The sequence below is a fragment of the Berkeleyomyces rouxiae genome (assembly GCF_048999995.1).
Source record: "Berkeleyomyces rouxiae strain 22BRR77 chromosome Unknown BrBRR77_ptg000002l, whole genome shotgun sequence".
NCBI lineage: Eukaryota > Fungi > Ascomycota > Sordariomycetes > Microascales > Ceratocystidaceae > Berkeleyomyces > Berkeleyomyces rouxiae.
In genome coordinates, this window is record NW_027396492.1 from 367,845 (window position 1) to 395,289 (window position 27,445).

The 27,445-nt window shown below is 51.7% G+C and overlaps 8 protein-coding genes across 8 annotated transcripts; 2 read left to right on the forward strand and 6 right to left on the reverse strand.

Annotated features, from left to right (window-relative positions):
• Positions 1–147: 147 nt before the first annotated feature.
• Positions 148–1,366, forward strand: BROUX77_001641 (uncharacterized protein; the record flags this gene model as incomplete). Its single annotated transcript, XM_073746093.1, has 2 exons — positions 148–704; positions 769–1,366. The coding sequence occupies 2 exons, from the start codon at positions 148–150 to the stop codon at positions 1,364–1,366; spliced, it is 1,155 nt and encodes a 384-aa protein (XP_073606723.1).
• A 1,448-nt stretch (positions 1,367–2,814) lies between these two features.
• On the forward strand, positions 2,815–4,758 carry BROUX77_001642 (uncharacterized protein; the record flags this gene model as incomplete). Its single annotated transcript, XM_073746094.1, has 1 exon — positions 2,815–4,758. One exon carries the CDS (start codon positions 2,815–2,817, stop codon positions 4,756–4,758), a length of 1,944 nt encoding a protein of 647 aa, XP_073606724.1.
• Positions 4,759–5,549: 791 nt separating this feature from the next.
• On the reverse strand, positions 5,550–7,571 carry BROUX77_001643 (uncharacterized protein; the record flags this gene model as incomplete). Its single annotated transcript, XM_073746095.1, has 3 exons — positions 5,550–7,000; positions 7,090–7,422; positions 7,493–7,571. 3 exons carry the CDS (start codon positions 7,569–7,571, stop codon positions 5,550–5,552), a joined length of 1,863 nt encoding a protein of 620 aa, XP_073606725.1.
• Positions 7,572–10,501: 2,930 nt separating this feature from the next.
• On the reverse strand, positions 10,502–13,981 carry BROUX77_001644 (uncharacterized protein; the record flags this gene model as incomplete). Its single annotated transcript, XM_073746096.1, has 1 exon — positions 10,502–13,981. The coding sequence occupies one exon, from the start codon at positions 13,979–13,981 to the stop codon at positions 10,502–10,504; it is 3,480 nt and encodes a 1,159-aa protein (XP_073606726.1).
• Positions 13,982–17,000: 3,019 nt separating this feature from the next.
• On the reverse strand, positions 17,001–18,105 carry BROUX77_001645 (uncharacterized protein; the record flags this gene model as incomplete). Its single annotated transcript, XM_073746097.1, has 2 exons — positions 17,001–17,929; positions 18,012–18,105. The coding sequence occupies 2 exons, from the start codon at positions 18,103–18,105 to the stop codon at positions 17,001–17,003; spliced, it is 1,023 nt and encodes a 340-aa protein (XP_073606727.1).
• A 1,088-nt stretch (positions 18,106–19,193) lies between these two features.
• Positions 19,194–22,784, reverse strand: BROUX77_001646 (uncharacterized protein; the record flags this gene model as incomplete). Its single annotated transcript, XM_073746098.1, has 1 exon — positions 19,194–22,784. The coding sequence occupies one exon, from the start codon at positions 22,782–22,784 to the stop codon at positions 19,194–19,196; it is 3,591 nt and encodes a 1,196-aa protein (XP_073606728.1).
• Positions 22,785–22,948: 164 nt separating this feature from the next.
• On the reverse strand, positions 22,949–24,115 carry BROUX77_001647 (uncharacterized protein; the record flags this gene model as incomplete). The annotated part of the gene is made up of 1 exon (XM_073746099.1): positions 22,949–24,115. One exon carries the CDS (start codon positions 24,113–24,115, stop codon positions 22,949–22,951), a length of 1,167 nt encoding a protein of 388 aa, XP_073606729.1.
• Positions 24,116–26,213: 2,098 nt separating this feature from the next.
• BROUX77_001648 (uncharacterized protein) lies at positions 26,214–26,738 on the reverse strand (the record flags this gene model as incomplete). The annotated part of the gene is made up of 2 exons (XM_073746100.1): positions 26,214–26,484; positions 26,578–26,738. The coding sequence occupies 2 exons, from the start codon at positions 26,736–26,738 to the stop codon at positions 26,214–26,216; spliced, it is 432 nt and encodes a 143-aa protein (XP_073606730.1).
• Positions 26,739–27,445: the final 707 nt, after the last annotated feature.

The window sequence follows — 27,445 nt, forward strand, 5'->3', positions numbered from 1 at the left end:
CTCCACGATTAGATATATAAGACATCCGGGTCTGGTTCTTGGTGTGCACAATATCCTTTTCCTCCCAAGCACAGCTTCTTTCACAGTCTTGTTCTCACTTACACTCCTCGCCTTACTGCACCGTCTCTATTCTCTCCCTTTCCCAACATGCTCTTTGCCCTCACACTCGCTCTGACCTCGGCCTGTGGCCTGGTTGCCGCCAGCCCTGCGCCCAGCAGAGTCGTTGCCAAGCAAGCTGCCTCTCCCACCATCAACAACGTCGTCATCTTCTCGCCGCCGTCCAACGCCAACTGGACCGACCCTGAGGTCCTGTACGCGCGTGCTATTCAGCTGCAGTCTGGCGCGATTCTCAGCACATGGGAGAACTACTCGCCCGAGCCGCCGCTGGTGCACTTCCCCATCTACAAGTCGACCGACAACGGCGCTACCTGGAAGGAGATCTCGCAGGTTCATGACACCGTCAACGGCTGGGGCCTGCGCTACCAGCCTGATCTGTTCCAGTTGCCGCGCCCTGTTGGCAAATACCCCGCTGGCACCATCCTGTGCGCTGGCAACAGTATCCCTACTGACCTCTCCAAGACCAAGCTGGACATCTATGCCAGCACCGACGAGGGCCTCACCTGGGAGTTTGTCTCGACGCTGGGCGAGGGCGGAGAGGCCCGGCCTGTCAACGGCCTGACGCCCATCTGGGAGCCTCTAGTGATGTAAGCAATATATTTCCCTGTCCGCCGGCTTACTTTCCCTTCTAACCAACTCGCTCTTCACTAGGTACATTGACGGCGCTGTTGCTGTGTACTACTCTGACCAGCGCGACCCCAGCTATGGCCAGAAGCTCGTCCACACCACCTCGACCAACCTGGTCGACTGGACTCCTCTCGTTGACGACGTGCACGTCGAGGGCGACTACGAGTCGCGTCCCGGCATGCCGGCGCTTGCTGAGCTCCCCAACGGCAAGTGGATCTTTGCCTACGAAACGTGCCGCACTGGCGACAGCTGCCACGTCAGCTACCGCATTGCCGATACCCCTTACACTGTGCTCAGCGCGCCTGGACAGCTTCTCAAAACCACGGCGGGCAACACCATCACCTCGTCGCCCGCAATCACCTGGTCGCCCGCCGGCGGCGCCAACGGCACCATTATCCTCAGCTCCGGTGTCGAGTCGCAGGTCTTCACCAACCAGATGCTTGGCGCTCCTGACGCCTGGGTCCCCCGCAACGTTCCCAACCCGAGAGCCTACTCGCGCTGGGTCCGAACCATGGAGAAGGACCCCAGCAAGGTCATCATCGTCGGTGGTGGCTGGCTGCCGCCGGCTACCGGCAACGAGATCACGTACAGCGTGGTTGATGTCAGCGAGCTGGTTGCCTAAAGTTTGACTTGACTTGCCTACAAATCTCGTGATAGTGCTCGCACTATCAACAACCAGCCAAGAACATCCTCTGTGGCGCAATTGGCTAGCGCGTCTGACTGTTAAGCATCACATCTCGAGATGCAGACATCAGGAGGTTGACAGTTCAAGCCTGTCCGGAGGAGATTTCTTTTTGAGGCCTGGTCTTTTTCTTCACTTCTTGTTTATTTTTTTATCACTGGTTTTTTTTTCACGCCTGTTTTTTTTCTGACGCCTCACGCCTATCACCGCCGTTTCGAGCACGAGGACGCCGTGCTCTCCTGTCCCCTCTGCGGAGCCGACACGAGCCCGGAGCACATCTGGGTTTGCCACCACAACCCACAGCGGGTGTCCAGCAGCTTCTTTCAGAAGTTGATCGGTACCAAGCGCGGAGCTTGCTGGCTGGCCGCTAAAGCAGCCAAAGCCCCCACGGCCCTGCTGGCTCACCGCCGCACGAGGCCGGACACGCAGGCGCAAGACGCGGCCCCTCCCGCGCCCCCTCTGCCACCTAGAGACGGCGTACCCTCGGGGTCTCCCCCTTAGCGCGTTTGCGCTGCCATCACCTCCTTTTTCCTACTTGTTTCTCTCTTTGTTTGTACTTCCCTTTGTTGTTTCCTTTGTTTTTGTTTTTATGTTTGGTCTGCATCAGCGGCGAGGCCAGGATTCTGGGCCAGGTTTGGGGCCACACAAGCAAAGGACAGCCTCTGGGCTGGGCGGGTGGACACACTTTAGTCATTACACTTTGTGCGGGGGGTTTCTGTATGCATGGTTTGGATTTTAGGTTTCTGTTTCTGTATGTAATTTCTGGTACTACTTGTAGTCCCCTGTCGTATGCCGAGAATACCTCGCGAGTAGACAGGTAAATAAAGAATCAATCAATCAATCTGACGCCTCACGTTTTATGCTTGAATATACGCTTTCAAAACTCAAAATCTGCCGTGTAGTGATGCTTTTGATGTAGTTTGCTCAATATTTACCAGGCCAGTTAGTACTACCTACCTATTTTGTCCCCGTTACACATGTAACCCTGCCTCCTCGAATCCAGGTAACCCTGGCCGCGATGCTCTTACAATGAATGGCCTCAAACCATCCGACCGTGTTTCAGATAATGGCGTGTGCTCTGTAAATAGAAAATCACAGCCACCACCACATCACATTCTCTTGTCTTTTAGGGGCATCCTTCTTCAATCTCTGTCTACCCTGTCCAGTATCCTAGCAAAACACGCCCCTATCACCCACATCAGAAACAGAAACAAATCCCCTTTCTTTTTCGTGCCCACGCCGCCGTCGCTTCGTGTCTTCTTTTTTTTTCTCCGTAACTAATGGCATTTGCGCATTTTGAACCCGCCCCGCCAGCTCCGCCCTCACCTGCCACCAGTCGGACTATAATCCTTCCCGCCCACGGACAAGGTTGCGGCCCCGAACGCGACATGGAGCATTTACAGTATTTGGCCGGTGGTGGGCCAGCATATCCACCCCATGGGCCTTATAATAGCAGGCGGCTGGACTCTCTCCCAAGTGAGCCGCCGCCGCCGTATTCTCTGCTCCCGGGAGGCACAGAACAGCGGAGACCAACATCTGCTGCGGGACAGCAGATACGGCGAAAGCCAATCGGGGCGCCGGTTGGCACGAGTGCGAATCTTCTGCCACCGCATCCGCCCCCGCCTCCGCTTCCGTCTCGCCCGGGACAGCAGCTGCCAGCGCAACGCGATATTCGCAGGGTTAGAAGTGAAGCTATTCTCGGATCATCCAGTACTCCCCGCCTCAATCACCTAGCAACCGGGCCCTTTGGAGCTAGCTCCGAAACCCTTCCACTTACATCTCCCTCCTCTTCAACCTCCTCCATCCCGCAAACCCAGCCACCGGCCTGGAAGAATGCACTCGGGGAAGTCCAGTTCATGGCAGGCGGGCTTCTATCCCGCCCGGCCGAATCATCACGGCATTACACTGTCATACGACACTCTTTTGCACTGGTCTGGTATCGTGGCCCAACAACAAGCGTTTCCGTGACTATTCTCTCAGACGAACCACTCCCACCGACGCGGCGAATTTTCCTGCAGCAAAAGGGGTACAGTGGTAATACGGGCATGGCAGTCAAGGCCATGGTTGGTATCAAGGATGCCTGGATCGACGTAACACCACAACAGCGTGTCGAAAGCACACAGATCCGATCGACTGATGAACGTGCCATCCAACGTGACCTGGCACGTTTCGCCAAAAAGGCATCAGGCCGGTTGGCCAAGCACACACCACGCGAGACATGCATTGTGCGGATCCCATCTGCAGCACAAGACGGCTATTTTCGCCTGGTGGTCTGCGATGATAAAAAGAAGACCCTGGCGGCATGTCCAGTGTTCCGCATCGCCAGTGCTACAACCGACTCCAGCGTGGTGCGTGGTGCTGGTTTGCGCATGATGCCTATTGAACTGGGTGTCAAGGTCGGGTCGACAATTGCCTCGGCTACAGTTTCCAAGTATACGGGTGGGCCGATCAGAGGCGCGGTTGGGTCACGCGTGAAGAAGTATGGCGACAAGATGGTGAAAGCCCAGAAACTGGGGACCAAGGCCTATGAAACAAGCGGGTTAGATAAGCATGTCCAGGAGCACCGACAGCAGTATGACCAGGCCCTACGCAACCATTACAAGGGCATGAATGATGGAACGGCGTCTTCTGCTATGACTGGACTGGACGGACCTGAGATTCAAATCATAGGTCCAGAGGCAGGCCCTGAACAGCCGTTCCCTGTCAAATTTCATGGACTTACAGTTCCGGGTACAGGCCGCTCAAAGATGGACCTGGACATGCCCACAGCGAATCTTCGCCATGTGCCTCGCCACATCAAAGTCTGTATGCCGGGCGTATATATAGCATGGGCCCAAGTGGTCCCTGAGCCATCGCTCACTGCCGATATATCACAGGATTGGCACGAGGCTGTAGTCACCATTGCACTATCAGCACAGGAACTGGTGAGTGTTGTGCCGCGCAATACTGTGGCAGTACATATTCTGCAGGACTTTGAAGGTACATCTTTCGTCGGCTCTCGGGTCAATGTCATGTTGATGGGCTTTGTGCGCCCTGCTGTTCCCCCTCGCACGCTGGATGAAGCCCGGGACCTTCAGAGCCGGGACATTCTCGTGGCAATGGTTAGTTTAGGCCGCACACAGTGGCAGGCTGAAGAGGCTTTATTTTTGGAGGAGGATAAGAATAGTCAGCAACAGGCAGAGAGAACTATGGCGGAACGGTTGACGGATCTCCGGATCAAAGTTCAAGACCAGGTAGACCGAATCCCGGTGCACCTGATGGGGCTTCGAACTGACTCGGCTATCATGAGGGATGAGGGCTATGGGCTTGGAGGCCTGTGGATTGCGAGGTAGACTGACCAGATAGAATAAGGTTATGAAAGTCGGAGAGCGGAAGAAACACGTATAGTTTGCAAGCCGGATACTACAATGAGTGGAAAACCTCATTGACGAAGATTCTTTGGCCTTCATGCTCTAAATCAGTCACAACACGACCTACACGAAGACTGCTCTCCAGCTCAAAAAAGATCCTCCCTTAGCAATATCAACACTACCACCAAGCCTTCCGCTGCCAAGGACGCAAGGGTAAAGGCTGAAGATAATAAGGAATGTGATACGGCCAATAACCCATATCGTCCTAAATGACCTAGCCAACAGTTTTTCATGGCTCATGGCTCATGACTCAAGACAATCAAGAAACAAGACAAGTATCCCACCTAAGAAAACGACGAATGCATATCTTTAAGATATACAGATTTACATGAGGACACAAAGGGAGGTGGAGCACCAAGTAAGAGAATCAATTCTATATATGTTCTGAGACAAGATAATAAAGACGCTAATATGAAGCACAATAAAAAACCAAGACAAGAGACCCAGTGAGCTGCACCAAGTGAAGTTGATATCCGACGTGAAAACATGATGAAAGGGAGAAACGCTAGAACAAAAAGGAAATCGGGAGACAAGCCAAGAACAAGGGACTTGATGAGGGGAAAAATTAAAGACACGAGAGAAAAAAGGCCCAGGGCCAAGAATATAGGGAAAGGGTAATGCACACGGGGGGTGGGGGAGTAAGTAGTAGGAAATAGACAGACAGGAGAGTACGACAAAACGAATGACACAGGAGCTTACGCCCCTTCGGGGACTTAAGATGACTGCGTGGAATTGGGCCGGGGCTGGTCCATACTGGGACGCGCCGATACTGACGGACTCAGCAGCATAGGAACAGGCACTGCCAACGACACAGGCACGACTGCGACGACATGTCCGGCACATCCACGTTCCGCCGCGTCAGCTGCATCGGCCGATTCGCGGGTGCTGGAACGGCGTTTGGCCTCTTTGTCCTGAGTAGTAGGGCGCGAGCCACTGCGCGAGTTGGAGCGTGATACAGAGCGAGAGCCGGGACGCGAGCCGGAACGGGAGCCAGCGCGTGACACTGAGCGAGAGTTCATGCGGTTAGTCCAGCGGCCGCGCGAAGACATCTGGCCGGTGCTCATGGAGTCCCAGGCGCGCGCGTTGGTGATGGCGGAGTCCTCATCATCCTCAATCAGACCCCAGCGGGGATCACGAGCCAGGCTGCTGCGGAAGCGCTGCATGACCTGGCCCACACACAGGGGCCCAATCATGGTGTTGAGCATGTTAGCCCAAATGGCGACGATGAAAGCCTCACGAGACAGGAAGTCGGTGTGGTTGTGGCCAATCTGGATGGTCAGGAGACCGATTTCACCACGCGCAACCATGCCGAAGCCCATGACCAGCGATGGCTGCCAGATGCGGCGCAGGAAGTACGAGGTAGCAGGAAGCGGGCGGCGGGTCATGATATCGTAGAGCGGAATCACTCCGGCAACGATTACTTTGGACAAAAACATCAGGAGAGCATAGACGGCACTCTTCCACAGGATGCTGCCCGACCACAGGTCCTTGACAGGGATGGCAAACCCAACCGAAGCAAAGAACATGGGCTGCAAAATGTACGTCAGACCATCCAGAATGTACTTTTCAAAGGTGTGGGCAAAGTTGGGCGTCTTGCCGTACTGAGTTTCACCGTCCTGGCGCGACACTACCATAAAGGGCGCATCCGGATGAATGCAAGGCAGTCTCGACAAAACAACGCCGCCCATGAAGGCACCAAACAGCATGCTCGTACCACAGTAAGAGGCCAGAGTCATGAAAGCCGCCAGCGCAAAGACCATGAGCGTAATGTTGCTTACGTGCTTGAAACGCGCAAAGTACGGCTCGACGTACCACCGGAACACGGGGCCGAATACGTATTTGGTCAGCAGCGGAATCACGATGGCCATACCAATGGCGGCCACGATAGGGCGGGCAATGGCCCAAGCAAGGGTAGGTCTGTCTTCCGGGTCGGGGATATGCGGGATACCGTGGTGGTGGCCACCAGTAGCCTCGCCCAGCTGCTCGATGACACACGACGTGACCAGGCCGACCATGTCGTTCAGCACAACAGCGCCGATCAAAACGGTACCAATGCGGGTGCGGCTGAAGTCATAGTCCTTGACCACGGTGTGGATGACGAGGAAAGTAGTGCTGAGCGATGTGGCGCTGAGTGACGCGCCGACAATAAAAGTCTCGACGGCGCCTAGGAGGTTTAGTTAGCAGCTGTGTAACACGAGCCGGAACAAGAAGAATTAGTGGAACCATTGGATATGGTGTTGTTGTTGCACATACCATAACCAAGACCGCCGTAGAGGAAGCCATAGGACACGGCCATGGGCACTAGCAGAGCCAAAGTGCCAGCGAACACAATGATACAGTAGTGGCCCTTGAGAGAGTCAAGATTAAGAGTCAGGCCACCCTCAAACATGATCAGCACAAGACCGATGTAGCCCAGACCAACAAACACCTGCTGCATGGGGATAGTCAGGATATTGCCGATGGGAATACCGTACAGCATTCCCACCATCATCTGGCCGACAGGGCCAACCTTGAAGATCTTGGAAGAAACCCATTCTGAAATGGACAGCAGGAAGAAGAAGGAGATGAAGATTAAGATCTCGACGACTAGTGAGAGAAGAAGAAGCAGCGGTTAGTTTATATTGCAGCCTGGCAGGATAGCGGGAGATCAACTCACGGTTGGGCTCGAGATATTCAATGTAAGTGCCTTCAGGAGCAACACTGCTCATCCGCACGTAGGTCTCGCTTTCGTCCATTGAGAACGCCATGGTGGGCGAGTGTGTGGATGTGTAAAGAGAAAGGAACCAACAAAGCAAGTCAATGTTGAGATCAAGCCTGTAAAGCTTTGATATAGTCCTAGCTCTGGCCAGAAAGGGAGAATAAGAGATCAAGCTCTTGCAAAAGGGCAGAAGACTGGGTTTTAATGAAATCTCATGTGCATGCAAGTGCAGGGCGGACCATAGAGCATTGGACGGTAGGGCGGACAGGGAGCTATAGCAAAAGGGCCAGTGATGAGCATGGGAGCCGAAAGAGACATGGGGTGGGACAGGGGAGAGAACTTAACGGAGCAAGGGCCAAGGGGCGCGGGACTATGAAAATTCACAGAAAATAGAAACAAAACAAAAAAAGACAAACCAGAATGAGAGACGGACCAGGGCAGCCGGCGGGGGTATGGTGTGGGGGTAAAGATGCACAAAACTGGCCAAGGTGGAAGCCTTTTTGCCGACCTTTTCTTCTTTTTGTTTGCCCAGACGGATGTAGAATCAGGAGATCACCAAGATAGACAGACTAGGAGCACGCGGAGCAAGCGTTGGGATGGTAGTCCACTCTACACGTGCTGTGGTACTAGTTTTGGGAATATTATTCTAGACTAGTTAGCCATAGGTTAGCTCACGTATAACAAAGACATGGCCAAGCTTTTTTTTTCTGCACAGCGGCAAAAACGCCAAGCCCAGGTACAACAGAAATAAAAACGGCGATAATAAGACTGACTTCGCTTGAGGGACAGTACCTTGGCAACAAAGCAAGGTCGTCGGCTGAATCGTGATGCCAAGTCTTGGCAAAGAAGAATCGAAGGACGATGCCGCCTGGCTGTACTATCGAAGAAAGGGCTCTGTTGCCGGCATGCCAGCACACGGAAATAAATTAACACTAAGCGAGCAGAAACGGCCTGTGAAGGACAATGGAGGCGTGCCAGAGCCGGACGAAAAAAAAAAAAAATACTGTGCCACAACAAGTTTTATTCTCAACAATGCTAGCAGCCAAGCCGGCCAAGACAGGGCTCGCCTTGCCGCATGATGAGTTTTCTTCGTCTTTTTAGATTTCTACTGACCTGGACTTGAGAGCTGTACAGGCCCAGAAGGACTGACTGACTTGTGAGAGGGGAGGGGAGGGGTGTGTCTCTGGAATGTAGGCATGCATAACTAAGCAGACTACTGCCGAGCATGTAAATGCTTACACGTACGCAGCGCTTGAGCTTCTCTGCATCTGCTCGCTTGTATTACGGTGCTGCTCAGCCAGCGTGTTTGCTGGTATTGTCGGGTCTGTGCGAGGGCATGTATACTTTTGAAGATATATCCAGGCCTACACCTCCGTTTGGAAAAGGCGCACACACAGGATTACTGGCCCAGGTCCCAGGAATGGGACTCCTGCGGTAGCCGGCCACATGTTCCAAAGCCAGGAGAAAGGAGGAAAAAAAACCTTGTGATGTTCTTTATGGCAGCAGCAAGAACAACCAGTCCATTGGTCATCAGTATACCTAAGACCTTGCCGTTCGGCTGTGTGCCAGTCCGTACGATACTACCACATCACGTCAGATAAGATGACAGGTTTGTGCATTGAAGCTGATGGGGGCCTGACAACAAAATAGTAACGGTTTTCTATACAACGTGTAACCATCTCTCGGTGATGGTGTCTGAGCATTTAGCCCCCAATTCGGGCTGAACCTTGCAACCAATACGCAGGTACTACCACGCAAATGTTCAAGCAGGTTCTCGTAGCCAAGATCTTCACCCATAAGACTATCATCATACATGCTCGGCAAGGGTCCAGCTTGGTCCCTAACAGGGCCAATCCCAGTAAATCCTCATCGGCCTTGGCCTGCCTGCACTTGGGCAGCATCTTGATCGTTGCGTCTAGCCACATGCCAGATCCCTGTCTGCTGCTATTTTTCACTTGCGTGCTACTGTTTATAGCGAACAATGAAACCACCCAAAGCACAAGTCTGCCATCTAAGCCAACTGGCTTGCTTGCTGGCGCTCTTCGCATTGCTGCACATGCCCAAGGGAGATGAGATTTCCTGATGTTAGCTGGGTGCACATATGTGTCTCCCACTCGCAAATATTTGCCATGTATGACAATAATCAGTAAGTTTCTCCCTCACAAATGTCGTGCCGGCACCCCTTTTACACCCAAGAAGTTGTCCAAGTGCCGTCGGTAGGGTTATGACGACACATTTATTACCTAAAAGGGTTAGCTGCACATGGCTTAGTCACACACACCCCGCTACGATATCCGAAACTCTGATAATCTGCGAAGGGATGTATGGTGCGTAGTACACAGAGCACGTTATGTATTCCGACAATAAACTGTGTTCGCAAAAATCCAAGATGGCGGCACACTTACGCAAGCTTCATTGTGCCACAAGTCGCACCAACAGTTGCAGAACGAGACCATTGCGCATGCTCTGCGCTGCGGGTGCCACAGCTTCCGCATGGCTTGCTTCTGGGCATGAGAGTTGATAACAGGAGGCTTTATTTACTGTCTGGGCAGCATGAGAGTGGCTCTTGCGTAAGCGAAAGCACATTTGCCATCAACTGGTTAGAAGAGAGACAATATATGTGAAATGAAAGTCTTTATTTAACCTGTCTACTCGCGAGGGATTCTCGGCATACGACAGGGGACTATTTCTAGTACCAGGAAAAATACATAACAGAAGCAAAAACCAAAACCTAAAACCATGCATACAGAAACCCCACAATCCAAAGTATAATGACAGGAGGTCTCCCACCTGCCCAGCGCAGAGGCTGTCCTTCGTCCGCGTGGTCCAAACAAGACCCAGAGTCCTGGCCTCACCGCCGATGTAGTGATAAAAATATTTGTGCAAAATAAGAAAAGGGGGTTGGCGGCGTGTTCACGCCAGAGGGTTGGCAGCGCGGTTACGCGACAAAAGATTGGGCCCCAGAGGCTAAGCTGCCCCGGGCGGGGTCGGACCAGGCGGTGGAGGGTCGGGCGGAGGGCGAACTGGGGAGTCCCCTTCCTGCGGGTCCGTTCCCGTTACCGCACGGCGGTGTGCTAGAAGCACCGGAGGACTCTTGGCCGCTTTAGATGCCAGCCAGATGGCTCCACTCTTGGTGGCTATGAGCTTCTGGAAGAAGCCCTTAGCCATCCGTTGAGGGTTGCGGGGGCAGGTCCAGATGTGCTCCGGGGTGGTCTCAGCGTCGCAGAGGGGGCAGGTTAGCACTGCGTTCAAGTGATTGAAACGGCGGTGGTAGTCTGCGTAGTCTCCGTGACCAGAAAGTGCTGTCAGGACAGCGCGGGCGAGCTTGCGCTCAGTGTCGTCAAGAAGGTTTTTCCAGGCCTTCTTAGGAGCCTCGAGAGGTCGGCTCAGGTGAGGTCTGTTGGCACAACCTTCATTCGACCACCAGGTGCGAAACTCGGTGGTGACGCGGGCGCGGAAATGGCTGCGGGCCCAGGAAAGGGACATTCCTACGGGCGTGTAGGCCCTCTCGGCGCCTATCTTGGCTTGTCGGTCCGCGAGCTCGTTGCCCCAGACGTCGGAGTGTCCCGGGACCCAAATCACTTCCACAGCGGGGGCACCATCTGGCCACGGTCTAGGACCTGGGTGGTCAGGGCTTTGGCCAATCCAGTCGGCGCAAATCGTTTGGGCCCTCCGGAGAAGCTCTTCGGAGGTTCCGGGCTTCGCGCCCCATGTCGTGAGGCGGTACACCGCGGCGAGGTTGTCGGAGCAGACCCAGACCTTGCGGCACTGTGGTTTCACCCACGAGTCTACTTTTTCCAGGGCTCTGGCAATGGCCATCACCTCGGCGTCATGAACCTCGGCGTGGAAAGGAATCGGGCAGTTGCCCGTGTCCAGGACTGTCTCGTCCCGAATGATCGCCCACCCAGCGCCGACCCGGCCCTCTCCCAGCTTGGATCCGTCTGTGTATATCCAGAGGTCCGAGGGGGAAGAGGAGCGTACCAAGGCTAGGTGCGCCGCAGCTGCAGCCTTCTTGTCACCCTGTAAATGGGGGCGAGATGATGCAGGCGCGCCCGTGAAGGGGGCCGGGTAGTTTGTGGCCAGGCTGTGCGGGAGCAGCATCTTGAGCCTCCCTATTCTACCCCAGTTTGTGGCTGTCGTTCCGAGCGGGTGGTTTGGCTGCGCGAGAGTGGCCCTAAGTCCGGCCGAACCAAGGCGGCTGTCTAGGACAAAACTCATTGGCGGGAAACCGGACGCTAGGTTGTATATAGCGCATGGGGTTGTGCAATATAGCGGGAGTGCCGCACGCAGACCTCGGCGGACTGTGCGATCCAGGAGTGCCACGGCCTGCTTCAGCCCACGGGGTTGGCTAGTTGTCCCGGCTCCGTGGTTCCACCAGACGGCGGCGGCGTAGGCGAGCTTGTTCACCACACAAGAGCGGACTGCCGTGAGGGCGCCTTTCACCGGGGCCCCCTTCCAGCAACCAGACAGAATCTGAATGCCGCGTATGGTGGGTGCCGTCCTCTGGGCGACGTCGCGGATGTGCGGCACGAAGGACAGGTTGCGTGACCAACGCACGCCGAGCCATCGTAGGGTATCCTTGGGGTCTATGGCATCTAGTGAGCCGCTATCGGGGAGTAGAAGACCCGGGTTTTGGCCGTGGCGCTTGCGCGTCACGTGGAGGAGTTCCGACTTGGCAAGGTCGAGCATCATGCCGTTCCTCACACACCAGTTGTTGACAATGTTGAGGGTGTGGGACAGCACCGAGCAGTTGGCTGCCAGAGACGAGCCTGAGCTGACCAGGCAGCCGTCGTCCGCATAGCCGCGGAGGGAGCACGGGAGGGCCATCCTGAAGAGTGGTGCCATGAAGAGCATGAACAAGATGGGAGAAATTGGCGAGCCTTGGGGTAGGCTCCCTCCTGTGGGCTGAAGATCGTCAACGCCATCGAGCACCAACGAGGCCTTGCGGTCCGAGAGGAACGAGGATACCCATCGGCATGTCTCGGCCGGGCAATCCAGATCGACCAGACGTTGTACCATGCGGTGCGGCTGCACTGCATCAAAAGCTCCCTTGACATCGAACGTCAAGACTGAGGATTCCATCTGGCGGTCCATGTAGTACTCTAGAGACTCAACCAGACTCAGACACATGTCTTCGGCGCTACGCCCAGGCACCGCCCCAGCGTAGTTGTCCCCAATGTGTCCCTTCTCTAGGGCCCAGAGCGAGAGTCGGCGGGCAACAATCCTTTCCAAGCACTTGGCCAGAGTTGGCAGCAGCGAGATGAGCCGGTAGGAGCGCGGCGACGACCGGTCCTTCTTGTTTGGCTTGGCGAGGGCAATCACCTTCGCTTGCTTGAAGGGGGAAGGGTGGAGCCCCCAGGAAAAACTGACCTTGAAAAGATAAGTGATCTGCTTCCCCAGAGCGGGCCAGGCTAGCTTCAGGGCGTTGTTGGAGAGGCTGTCTAGACCGGGCGCGGTGTTCTGAGGCTTCCACAAAGCAGCTTTGACCTCGTGCTTCGTGATCGGCTCGGTCCCGACTGGGGCTTGCGACAAGTCTGGAGGGGGCAAGTCACCCGGGCGAGAGGATGGCATATGCACGCTGCGGAGAAGTGCAATCTTCTCTGTGGTGTCCTGCACCGTGGCTTCTGCACCCTCTACCGGCGCTAGCGCTGGCGATGGTCGAGCGGGCGGTTTAGTTCTCCACTTGACAATCTGGAAAATGTCTCGCGCTTGCGTGGCCTTGGCGACCCTGTTGTCGTAGAAGTTTCCCGCAGCTTTCTTGAGGACCATGCCCAGCCGCTTCTTGGCTTCTCTGCGATCCTTTCTCGCCTCCCGTTCCGCAGTCTCTGAGTCGGCGTTGTTGACACGGTGCTTGGCTGACTGCTGTTCTGCGCTTGCCTCCCTGCAATCTTTGTCCCACCAGGGGAAACTTTTGGCCTTGCCGAGCGACCTGGGTGTCGACGCGTCGAGGGCTCCGAGAATGACTTCCTGAAGAGTCCGTGCGAAGTCATCCACGTGTTGAGTTTTTTCCGCCCGGGACAAAGGTCTCCTGCGTATACCTGCGACTAGGGCGTCCATCAAGGGCACCCCCGCTTTGCAGGCTGCAGTGAACTTCTTCCTGTCCATCTTGTCCATGACGAGTCGCCCAGGAGGGGCTGCAGCCGTCGGCTGGTCGGCAAGTGGCAGAGTAATTGTCATTGGGAAATGGTCGCTCCCGCAGGTGTACTCGTCTCTGAGCTCGGCGGTCGCGCCTAGCGCGAACAAAGGCGCCGAGAAGATCGCCAGGTCAATGACGCTGCCTGACTCGTGGGTGGGTTCTCCATCAGCGTTACCGAGCAGCAGTGCCCTCTCTTCCATCCATGACAGCAGGAGCTCTGCATCCAGATCGTCCGAGGCGCTACGGGGGTTCCAAGCACTGTGGTGTAGGTTGAAATCCCCAGTAATCACCGAGCGTGGTCCCGGCTGCATCCTTGTGAGAAGGTGAAGCGCTTCGCCCGTGCGGGAAGAACCTGCCCCCGCGTTGTAGAGGTTGACGATGGTGTATGAGTGTCCTCCGTGTACCACCTCAACCATGACCATGTCTGGGTGCTCCTCCCTCATGTACGCCTTCTGGAAGCGAAGACCGCGCCTATTTGTCGATACGTATGTGGCAACTCGGGGTTTCGAGCGCCAGTTACCCTCCGGGACAATTGCCTGATAGGAGGGGTGTCTGGGAAACGTTCTGTTCCCCGGATCTGCGCCTGACGGGGCCAAAAGACAATATATGTGCTTAGTCAGCAGAAACAGGACGTGAACTTGGCAAAAAGTTGGTGTCGTCAGGCACTGACGACTGCGTGTCTCCGATACGGGGAATCGAACCCCGGCCTTCTCGGTGAGAGCGAGATATCCTAGCCCCTAGACCATATCGGATTGTGGTTGACGGAAGTGCTGTTCATATTCTAAATTATATCTAACACGTAGTTGCGGGGCGAGTGGCTCGCGCGTCGTTTGATCTTAGTGATTCCGGTAGACGTTAAATATAGTCAAGTCAAGTTAAGGGGCGAGTGGCTCCGTCGCATTGAAGACAACTGTACGTAGACGTTAGAATACAAGCTACTACTACGGAGTGAGTGGTCTTCGTTAATAATACGAGCAAACAAAAGGGTGAGTGGCTCTTTGAGTGTCTGATGAGCATTCCAAGCTATGTAAAAAGATAGGGTGTCATGAAAAGGTAGGCGATACATAGCTGCTGTGGGAATGTGAACGACATTCGGGTTAAATGCAAATAGGCTGGACATGTCGACCTAGGCCAAGATCAGTAAAGAAAGAGAGACAGAGAGACACCAGCCCGATGTAGGACTGGCTTTCTTGAGAGTAGCTGTCACGAACTTTGTTGGCTTCAAGAATGGAGAGATCCGGGCAGGTGTGGAGTGAGGGCTCATCAGAGACAGGGTACCGTATAAGCAGACGTGATAGACGTAGGAGAAATCGACACTCTCAGAGCAGCGAAGCTACAAGGCACTAGTAGAGGCTAACTGTGTTTACGTTATTTCACTATGGTCAACCGCCAGCATAAATCTTTCATCAAGAACAGAACGTCCTGGAGCGTAATTAACCAGACAAATCCAATCATAAATTGGTAGACAGCCAAGATTCACGGAAGGGAGACCCACGTGCTGTTGGTTTTAGTCGCATGTGCTTAGAAGGTAACATATGGGCAATTGGGCAAGCTAAACTGTTGTGCCAAGATATCGATACAGAGCCTTGCATCGGCTTAGCAGCAACATGGAGATGAAGCTAAGATCGACTACAGCGCGAATACAAAGACAACTCAGGAGGAAATGACACAGCTATCTCCACTCGGACCAGGCGCTTACACTGAGTTTTTCCCCATGGGGTTAGAAACAGAGACTTTCCCGTAGCCGCACATGGTGGTTTCGACGGGTAATATTAACTACATCAATTTTGACTACAATGAGTCACGGAGCCGCAGTACTTCCAGCCACGGAAAGACACTGAAGTGAACAGTGCTTGATGAAATGGTAAAACGAAAGGCTCACGAAAAAGCGATTGAAAACATCGAGACAGCATATAGTCCTGAAAATATGCTGTGCCGTGACCATGATCATTTAGGTTTCCTCAATCAATCTCCCCCGGAACTCCGTCCATATGAAGATCACAACTTTATTTAGACTCACAGGGGCAACCAACAGGTCCAGCTGTCAGGGAGGAGCGATTGCCGTCTGCGGAGCTCTTCCGGATGGTCTAGCCGCCGCCTTCAGCATGTAGCAAGACGCAAGGGGGCACCCGAGGGGGACGAGATAGAAAAAAGAGACAGGTGTACAGGTAGAAGAGGAGGGGGTAGTTGGAACGAAAGGAGATGATATCAAGGAGTCAATTCTTGCACCCTGACAACAATAATACAAAGAAACAAAAAAGAAAAAAAAGCCTTGCGAGGACAGCCATGCTGAGAATGTCTAGTATACTTCAACAAAACCAACTACCCGGGACAATAGTCAAGAACTCTCTTAGGTCCCAAAACGCGCCAATCGTCGCCTCGATGTTTGTTGTGAAATGGGCAGAGCTATGCAAATGCTACTACCGTTGAGATTCCATTCACGATCTTTGTTAACTAGCTATTTAAATGCGAATGTGTGTATGAGTCCCTTCCTGTTGGGCCTTGGCATCATGTTCCTATTGCGAAGAACCAACGAAGGGAAAGAAACATTATTCTCTTAACTATGCACAAATATAAGGTAGCTAGTAGAAAACAGACGAAAGAAAAAACTCACGACATAAACATCAACCCCTATAGGCGGTTAATATCTTCATCAACATTAGTTTAATCCCAAAAACGCAGAGCCAGAAATGGAGCCGATCCCAGAACATCGCATCGCACATAGAATCTCGCGTCGTTTGGGGGGGGGGGGGGGGGGGGGCGAAAAAGCCGTGCTACACCAGCCTTCGAAAATGATAGCTCTGAGTATCAGAAAGACCAGAGCCAAGAGAGTAGCAGTCAACCAGTCAGAAGAAAGGAGACTCGGGCTTGCCAGCTCCCCATGTCAAAAAAGAGTAGAATATTACAGATATAATAGTGATGTAATGGCCTCGTAGATGATACTCCAAACATTGCATTACATAATATTGTAGTTAAGTTCATTAAAAGTTGTTGGTGTAACTAACTGGTATCTAGATCTATAGAAGTCGGCTTCAACCAAGCTAAAGCTCGTCAGCCACAAGGAAAGGAAGTTCCGCAAAACGTTTCAACGCACAAATGCGGGAAGAGATATTTAAGCACCCGTATGAATATTAAAGTGCCTAACACAACAATGGAAATGAAAGAAAGCTCCGGGTTGCAAAGAGAAGAAGCAGAGTGAGAACATGACGCTCCATGTTTTTTCGCGTATGATCTTGTGGTATATAATGTCATCTCTGTACTACCATGCATTTCATTGCTCATAGTCAGTATTGTGGCCAATGGCGATTACAACATCCCAAGAGTGGCCTTTTATATAATGAGGTATGCCAGGAAGGCAAGTCCAGCAGCGGCGTAAGGCATTCTCAGAGACGCGCTGCCATCGGTGACAGTGTTTGCTGAAACGATAGCCTTGGATTCCTCCTCAGACTTGACCTCGGGGATATCCAGAGTCGCAGGCTCACCCCCAATAACATTAATGGAGGAAGACGTTCCGGATGTATCGCTGTAGGTATATTCCTTGGCAGAGTTCTTGCCGCCACAGTAGTCGGTAATGGTCACATTCTGGTAGTAAGCCTTGAAAGGGCCCTCCGTGAAGTCGGTCGGACCGCCAGCCCACTCAACAGTACCCTCAGGCATGCCCTCCCTACCACCAGCCCAAATACCCAGCTTCAGTTGAGCAGGGTTCTGGGGCCACTTGCTAGGGCTCTTGACTTGATCAACTGTGGCGTTGCGGATAGAGACACCATCAACAAGGAACTCGATCTTCTCGGGAGTCCAGTCAATAGAGTAGATGTGCATTCCCGCTGTGACATTAAAAGTGACGGGATGAGTCTTGCCATTGACGAATTCATTGGCACCCTTACTGAAAAAGTTGGACTGAACTTCGAAATGTTCACCACCAATCCATTCCCAGTCAATCTCGTCGCGAGAGTCACCCTCAAGTACAACCGAAGTGACTACGCCCTGGCCGATGGCAGTCTGGAGCGCGACATCGACACGGCCGTAGAAGAAGTAGCGGTTGGTCTTGATCAAGGGTGAGGAGTTCTTAGGGTCCTTGAAGTTGAGCTTAGCACCTCTGTTGTTGCTGATTTCGAGACGATCGCGCTCATAAGTAACGCCGTCATCAGTAGTCCACCACTTCTTGAAAGACGAATCCTTGTGCCATTTAGAGTCGACCTTGGTGAAGTCGAAACTCTGGGGTTTGTTGCATTTGCCAAAAGCAGGGTTAGGAGGGCAGACTAGAAACGGGGAGGAAGACGAGGGTCAGCATGAATTACAGTGTGTAGTTGGCTATGCAAAGCTGGATGAAAAGCCACATACCGTCACCATGCGTAGGGTCACATTTGGAAAATGTCTGTGCGGCCGCAGTGCTAGACAGAGCGGCAATGGCGAGGGCGAGGTTGCCGTAAAACATTTTGATTTTGACACACGGGTAGCAGTTGATGAAGCCCAGAAGAACGGCAGAAGAAGACTAGCAAGCACAACCAATGGGCAAAGAGACGAAGCGAGTGGCGTGCTAGATGTTCACAGCAAATCGGCAGGTTTGTCGTGAACTTTGGCGAGAATGAAAGGTGCGAGTCTCGAAATGGCGGCTAGCTAAGAGAGAAATGGGGACGAGAAGGGTAGATGCAAGCAAAGAAACGACCCAAGAAGTAAAAGAGAGACAAGCGACAATGGTCAAGATACGAGCAGAAAAGCGTGAGAAAGTATTACGGATAGGGCCCGAAGAAAGGATTAGGGTTCCGGGTACAGCCAACGACTCGGGACAATGATAGGTTCCTGAGGTGGACAGTCGGGCCTGTGGAGGAAGACGTCAGTTAGACAGAGTGCTAAGACGTATGGTCGGTTGAGATGAAGAGGCAACACACAACTTAGATGGCTATTCTGAGAATAGAGCGGCACAAAGAGGAAGGAGGAGGAACAATCACACACTTCAAAGAAGAAGAAAGGTTGAACTGCAAAGAAAGCAAGAACAGAATGGTATAAAGAAGAAGAAGAAGGTAAGCAAGTGCATGTGATTGTTAAGCTTGGAGAACAAGAGTAAACCTGATCAACTCAGGGCAGGAGACGACGATATTTATGTTGTCGGCGCTCCTGACAAAACTCTGTCTTCCCAAGCTAGAAACAATCAACATCTAACTATGAACAAAAGATAAGTCTCGTGTAAACAAGACGTAACAGGTTCGTAACAATCGAACCAGATAACAACCCCCACCTAAGCACGCAATGGCAATTGCAACAAGAAAACTCCGCAGCAGCAGAACAACGTCTATCAGAGCACCCGTGCTCAGCACATCCCACGACAACCTCATATCCGTTGATCAACTCACGATCTACACAGACCAACCTGTGCCATAAGCGCATCTTCATAGGTCGCCGACCTTCGGCGTTGTGGAAAAGAAGAGTGGGGTAGGTCTCATGCATAACCCTTAGCATGAGCAGTGTCAGGATGGCTATTCATGACAGTAGCCCCCCTTTTTATGACTGATTTCCACAGCAGTACTAAGATCGTCTGGCGTTAGGCATCCTCTTGTAGAATTCTGCAACCTTCTCAGGTGCATTGGCTAAATGGTCCAGAGGTTCCCAGGAGGGTCCATCATGTTCATAGCCCTCCCAAACTACTTGATATTGCAGAGGGCCACGCGAAGACACGCCTATAATTTCCTTGACCACAAATTCTTCCTCGCCATCTACTATGACGGGAGGAGGAGGAGGGTTTTTCTGGCCAGGAAGAGGATCCGACGCACATGGTTCCAGCAGACAAACGTGGAAGACGGGATGAACCTTCATAGTGGCAGGGAGTGCCAACTCGTAGGCATGCGAAGACACCTTCCGTAGAATCTTAAATGGGCCAAGCTTCTTGAAGTCCAACTTCTTTGAAGGACGAGTAGTTCGAATATTTCTACTCAAAAGCCACACTAAGTCCCCTTCTCGAAGGAGAGGGGCGGAAGATTTGTGTCGATTCGCGTACTCGGTCATCCGCTCACGGCTCCACGTAATTTCAGTCTTTAAAAACTGACAAATGTTGTCAAGCTCTTTAACAAAGTTCCGCAACGGGCCTTTTTCCACAGAGACTGGGAGCGACTCACGCCCACTTCTGGGGTGAAACCCGTGGTTCGCAAAGAAGGGCGTCAGCATAGTAGAACTGGACTCGGAGTCATTGTAAGAGAACTCCGCCAAGGGCAAAAGATCAGCCCAATTGTCCTGTCTATAGTTGGTGTAACCCCGCAGGTATTGCTCCAAAATAGAGTTCACACGCTCAGTCTGACCATCGGTCTGAGGGTGGAACGCAGTACTCAGATTTTGCTTTATGCCCAACAGTTTGGCTAAAGCCTTGGAAAAAGCCGACGTAAACAGACTACCCCTGTCGGACACAATGTCCAATGGCAGACCGTGGAGCCTATACACTGCTGACAAATAGAGCTTAGCAAAACCTGCAGCATCCAGCGAGGAATCGCAAGGTATAAAGTGAGCCATTTTGCTAAGCCTATCGATGACAACGAGAATCATGTCAAAAGAATTGGAGACCGGCAAGCCGGTGATAAAATCAAGGGACACAGATGTCCACCGAGCTTGCGGAATGGTCAGAGGTTTCAGTAGACCGTAGGGACTATGTCGCGCGGACTTGATCCGTTGGCAGACCTCACAATTTCGGATGTACCGGATGACATCACGACGCATCCCGGGCCACCAGTATTCCCGAACAAGAAGTTCAAAAGTGTTCTTTTGTCCAGGGTGTCCGCTAGGCATAATATCATGACAATTCTTCAATGCACGAACTCGTAGATCCTCGTTCGGCAAATATAGAAGGTCGTTGACAAACAAAAGACCGTCATTGTCAAGCCTGCAGACACTGAGGTCCACATCTGGAGGTTTGGTCGACTGGCCTCGAAGAGCAGAAATAACATCAAGAGCCCACTTGTCCGTGGATAGCGCGATTTTTACCTCGTCTACCAAAGACATGGTACCAATAAAATTTTCAGGGGGAATAATAGGAGCACACAGCTCTTTATCCTCCTCAGAAGAAGAAGAAACGAGGTCTTCGTAGCGTCTGGTCAGGGCATCAGCTCTAGAATTCAAGGAGCCAGGCCTATAAGTGATGACATAACGGTACTCGCTCAGTTCCATAGCCCACCTCGCTTGCCGTCTGTTCATGGCCGGAATTTGCTTAAGAACGGCTAAATTCCGATGGTCCGTCAATACCAGAACAGGTTTTTCCAGACTTTCAACCATGAATCGCCACGACTTTAGAGACTCCACAATGGCTAACAACTCCTTGTCACCTACGCCGTAGTTACACTGGGCAGGATTCATTTTTTGAGAGAAATAGGCCACGGGGTGTAGTAGAAGCCCCTTGTCAGTCGGGTGGTATTGAGACATGACGGCAGATATTACACGGTCAGACGCGTCTGTTTCAATAACAGTGTCCAACAGGTAATCAAAGTGCTTGAGGATAGGTTCAGAGCAGAAAAGGTCCTTCAGGGTGTGAAATGCTGCCTCACATTCAGAGGACCAGACAAAAGATTGCGTCTTTTTAGTCAACTCGAAGAGAGGTGTGCAGATTCTAGAGAAGTCACGGATGAACCTCCTATAGAAATTGGCAAAACCCAAAAAGGACTGGACTCCCTTAACAGTTCGGGGAGCCTCCCACTCACGGACAGCCGCAACTTTAGCGGGGTCCATCTTCAGAGCATCGGCTGAAATAACAAAGCCAACAAAGGTAGTTTCAGTCTTGTCGAATTCGCATTTTTCACCCTTGACAAACAGACTGGCCTGCGCTAATTTTAGCAGGACTTTGCGCACATGAACATCATGTTCCTCTTGGTTCAGAGAGAACACCAGGATATCATCCAAGTAACAGACACAGAATATGTCCAAATACTCCGACAAGACCTCGCTGACATATTTCTGACACGTGGCAGGAGCATTGGTGAGCCCAAACGGCATCACATTGTACTCAAAAATGCCATATCGAGTTCTGAAAGCTGTCTTGTATTCATCACCTTTCTTGATGCGAATCAAGTGGTACGCAGCTCTCAGATCCAGCTTTGTAAAAATGTTTCCCGTAGCCGCCGTGCGCAGTGATTCATTGATCCGAGGCAGAGGAGTTACGTCTTTGATGGTGATATCATTGACGGCTCGGAAATCAACACAGAATCGTAAACTGCCTGGCTTCCTAGCAAAAAGAATCGGGGAAGCCAGCGGCGAAGAGGAAGAGGAAATAAAGCCTTTAGCAAGCATGCCATCTAGATATTTTTTGACAGCCTGCAACTCGAGTGGAGTCATATCGTACAGCGGGGCCTTGGGGTATTTCGCATCGGGAACGAAGTTAATCGCATGATCAATGTCCCGGTGAGGTGGTAGTTGATCAGCACCTTCTCGAGAGAACAGAGGAAGTAGGTCATGGTATTTCTTCGGGATGCGTTCAAGGAGCCGTGCATGCTCTTGTTCCGGAGTTAGGTCCTCCTGATTGAGATAATCCAGGACTTCCTGAGCGGTGACACGATAAATCTGTAGTTTCTCAGCTTTGGCAAAGCGATGCAAAGCCTGAGACGACACCGTCACACAGGAACAAGACACAGCTGACGATTGTGCAATAAAAGAAGGAAGGGGTGAAGTGGCTGAAGCAGGAGCAGATCCCTCAATCTGACTGCCAGCGGTAGAAGCAATATTTTTGTCGTTTTTTGTATAAGAAAAATCAAACGAAGCGCCAGAATCAGTAGAAGCAGTCGAAACAGAAGAAGAAGAAGAAGAAGAATCAGAAGCTGCCACAGCATTGCCATCGGCGGTAGAAGTAACCGATATCTTGAGCGTATTGGAAGGCCAAGAAATTTCCGGGTTATGGGCGTCGAGCCAGCATTTCCCCAGGATGATGTGGTAGCCCCCAAGCTTCGTGATTTGAAAAACCAAAGTTTCTGAATAATTAGGAAAAGAGAGGGACAAAGGAACTTGGTGGGTCACTTTACCCGCAGCAGTTTCACTACCATCAACAACATGGAGCGACTCGGCTCTGGCCTTGAGAACAGTAGGAATCTGATGCCTTGCTATAAATTCAGAATCCACAAAACAAGTTGTTGATCCCGAATCCACCATAGCGTAGGCCTCAATGGAATTATTCACTGTCACAGGAATAACCAGAGGGGGAGAGTTACCATAATCGATAGCATTATCAAGAGAACAAGTGCTGATTCTCAAGAGACCCTCATCAGCAGCGTCAGGGCTAGCCAGGACCAGAGGGGAATGGGTCGGTAGCCCTTCTAGTTTTTTGACGCATCAGGCGCAGGGGCCGTCGAGGGAGCCCGGGTAGAAGTGGAGGGAGAAGGGACAGTAGCTGCGCGAAGAGCAAGGTTGTTTTTGGGGCAAGCCTTTAGCATGTGGTCCTTTGCGCCACACTTCCAACAAACACCCTTTGCCATTTTGCCGTCAGCAGTCTTACGGAAGGGTAGACCGTTGGCATCGGGACCTGCAGAGGTACCCTTAGCTGGCTTGGTGTTGGGGACAGCTTTTTGGGCGCCAGCATTTCTCGAACGAGAATCTTGCTGAAAGGGGACCACACCAGGAGGCGGTTGGATTTTCCCGTTGTTTCCCCGGGTTCGGTTGTTGATCGTATTGTCCAGCGTGTTGCAGAAATTAGCGAACTGATCAAGCGTTCCCTTAGGGGCAGGATAGGTGTTCCAAGCCAGAGCGTCCTGTATGTGGGGCTTGAGGCCTCGCTGAAATAGTGCAATGGTGAAATCAGCGTCGGCCCAACCGAGTTTCTTCAACAGCGTTGTAAAAGCAGAGTGATAGGCAGTACAAGTACCTGTCTGCTTTAAGTCGAAGATCTGCTGGGTCGCAGTCATGCGCCAGTCAGGGTCATCGAAAGCCTCAGCTAACGATTTCATAAAATCGTCGTACGTTTCAAAGTTCATGTGTCCAGTGGCCGGGTCCATCCGAGGCATGGCCCAATCCAGAGCGCCATCTCTAAGGTAGGAGAAGGCAGTCATCAGCTTGCGCTGCTCCGTGCGGTGGTGCTTGGGTGCAGCAGCAAATTTGACCGCAAGTTGCCTCTGGAACGCCTGGAAGCCTTGCTGATTGCCATCATAGGGCACGACATCAAGATGCTTGTCGGCCTCTTTCAACGGATCGGCATCCTCTTCCCGTTTGACTCGGGGAAGAGACTCAAGGGAGTTGAAGCGGGCTTCAGCGCCAGCCTGGAACGCAGCCCAGTAAACCTGAGCCGCATCAGGAACAGAGCCAACGGGGATGGGCGGGGCACCATCGTCGGTGCGCAGACCAGACATGTAAGCCGCCACAATAGCCATTTTGATCTCAGCACTGAACTCCCTAGGAAGGGCACCGAGATGCCAGTTCTCAGGAGTTCGGTCAGGAATCGACAGGAGGAACGTATTGAGATGCTCGATCATTTCGCGAGTGAGGGCCATTGCGAGTTGAAACGTAATAGAGAGGGAAAAATAAATGAGGAGAGAAAAAAGTGCCAAAGAGAGCCAAAGTTGTAATAGCGTCGGGTCTTCAAATGAAGCTTAACAAAATATTACGGATAGGGCCCGAAGAAAGGATTAGGGTTCCGGGTACAGCCAACGACTCGGGACAATGATAGGTTCCTGAGGTGGACAGTCGGGCCTGTGGAGGAAGACGTCAGTTAGACAGAGTGCTAAGACGTATGGTCGGTTGAGATGAAGAGGCAACACACAACTTAGATGGCTATTCTGAGAATAGAGCGGCACAAAGAGGAAGGAGGAGGAACAATCACACACTTCAAAGAAGAAGAAAGGTTGAACTGCAAAGAAAGCAAGAACAGAATGGTATAAAGAAGAAGAAGAAGGTAAGCAAGTGCATGTGATTGTTAAGCTTGGAGAACAAGAGTAAACCTGATCAACTCAGGGCAGGAGACGACGATATTTATGTTGTCGGCGCTCCTGACAAAACTCTGTCTTCCCAAGCTAGAAACAATCAACATCTAACTATGAACAAAAGATAAGTCTCGTGTAAACAAGACGTAACAGGTTCGTAACAATCGAACCAGATAACAACCCCCACCTAAGCACGCAATGGCAATTGCAACAAGAAAACTCCGCAGCAGCAGAACAACGTCTATCAGAGCACCCGTGCTCAGCACATCCCACGACAACCTCATATCCGTTGATCAACTCACGATCTACACAGACCAACCTGTGCCATAAGCGCATCTTCATAGGTCGCCGACCTTCGGCGTTGTGGAAAAGAAGAGTGGGGTAGGTCTCATGCATAACCCTTAGCATGAGCAGTGTCAGGATGGCTATTCATGACAGAAAGATGGAGAGAAAGTGAGCCGTATTCCAGTGCTCCCAGACGATGGGCGGAGCATACTTATATAGCTTCTAGGCCGACCGAATGACGGCTCACCAGACAGCAGAACGGACCTCCAGCAGCCCGGGGCTTTTTATGCTTCTACGCAAAGGCCAGGCAAATTTGGGGTGCATTGGCGTCGAATCAGGGCTGCCGGTTGGATCGTGAAATGGGAGTGACAGGGATTTCATACTGACATAGAAGCCGCAAAATCTAGTAATAAATCTAGTGCCAACTATCCGCTTTTTCCTCCATTTCTATGTGTGTGTTGTAGGCGCCCAATAAGGAGAGCGCAAGTTGTTCTCCCAAAGGCTATCCTGATTCTTAGTTCTCAAAAACGAAACTCTCATGGGAAGAGTACAGCCCGCTATGGTGTCAACGCAAAAAGTTGGTCTGTGCCTTTGGCGATGCAGGTACATACATGTGCACGAACACAAGTATTTATACATTGTGCCTTGCTCATGTTTCTCTATCGTGCAGTCCGTACCTGGTTACGAGGCCAATTCACATGTACTTGGACATATTGTATGTTGAAGTGTATGTTTGAAGTCGCTATCGAGTACATGCATACAACCACACGGGATGGAAGAGATGGCGTGATGCACATATTAAGTATAGAGATTTGACTGGGAATTATGCCATCGGGAGGTCCCAAACAAATGTCTCCTGTTCTTGGCATGACAGTGAAGATAGATTTTGACAGCGCTCGGCCGGCTATCTCTGAATAGGTGTGATAGTCGAACGTAACACCGCACTGGTATAACTAACTAATTACTCTATAGTCACATCTTTTGTTTTTCTGGAATCAAAAGAAAAAAAGGAATAATAAGTACTGGTAATAATAACGCACACTCCTACGCTCAACTCCAAAAGTACAAATACATAGTTACAGACAGATACAACTCTGAAACAGGCTTTGAGCTCTGACAATTAATCTCATATTACTGTGGGTTCTATTCATGAAAAATCTAAAGTAAAAACTATCCAACTGGTTCAAACTTCCCACAACTTTAACCTCATACAGACTATCAGAACAAAGACCATAATCTCTTGTGTCTGGTGAATAGTTAGGACACACAAGAGCCTAGACCTTGCCGAAAAGCCCGTCATTTGGCATGATATCTGCATCCAAACAGGACCAAGTAGATCTTATCCAAGATTCAATCCAATGACCAACTTAACTATTCTGGAGGCTTAGGCAATCATCAAAGACTTTTTTGCCCAACCAATCTTGGGGCTGACTGGGTCAAAAACGACAAAGGCAGACTTGAAAGCTATGGTTCCAACAATGTTGAAGCTAAGGCCTTCTGAAGGCTGTAGTCCGCCAAAGCAGAGATGCGGCTCGTCCTCAAGTACAGAGTGTTTCATGTAATCTCCAGGGACCGCGATCTGGACGCCACCAATCTCAAAGGTGAATTCGGGAATTGTACCATCGCATGGAAAGACATATCCAGCGTGCTTGTCGCTGTACTCGGAGCCAGGAATCTGCTTATAGTACGCAGTGTTGTATTACACCGGCAGCATGATCACAGAACCAACCGTATCGGCTATCACATACTCAGTTCCGTCGTTTGAAGGTGTAGTGTCGCTGGTGAGACCTCTAATGGTGAAGTTCCATGGGCCCTTGTCATTGAGGACATCGGCATATCCAATGTCCCCGGTGTATCCCTTGTTGTCTATGACACCGAAATCAAGCGCTCCAATGCAGAATTGTATCATGTCGACCGTAAAAACCTTTCGTCAAGTTTGTGCACCACGTTGTCGAAGAAGTTAGGCCGGGGTTCGGGCCTAATTGGGTTGCGGGAGCTGAATGCCATGCCCATCACACCAACCACGTCACCCTTGTAATCAATCCAAAGATAGTGTCTACTACTTGGATATCTTGCTCCATCGATGTGAGTGTAGTGCCCATTGAGCCGAGCGTCACATCGTCCTCGTATACGTCGCCAGATGCTTGATGACCAGCTATATCCTTAGTTTTCCAGGAATATCCTCTCATTCTCACTGAATTCATTGAGCTTTCTGGATCGTAGCTCTCCAGTCTACGATCCCAATCAGTATCTGCTGAAAGTGCCCAAACTCCGGCTGACGTTGTATCAAATATAAACTTAAAAGGCATGTCATAAGTACCAATTTCAACCCAGACCGAGAACACGCCATCAATTGTATCCGATACTGATGTATGGTACCCCTCGCGTCTCTGTAGTCGGGTAACAGCAGCTTCGAGATTTTCAGGCATCTGAACATCAAATCTTCGGTAGATACCAGTGAGGGCCTTTGCCCCATTGGAGCCAGATCTTACATCCTGAGTCTGCTTTTCAGTCGGTTCCTCATCGGGAGTGACTCTTGGACTAATTGAAGAGCTCGGAGAGATAGTAAGATCGCATTTAGACGAAGTGCAAGCAGGCAGGGCCAAGGTGTTGTGC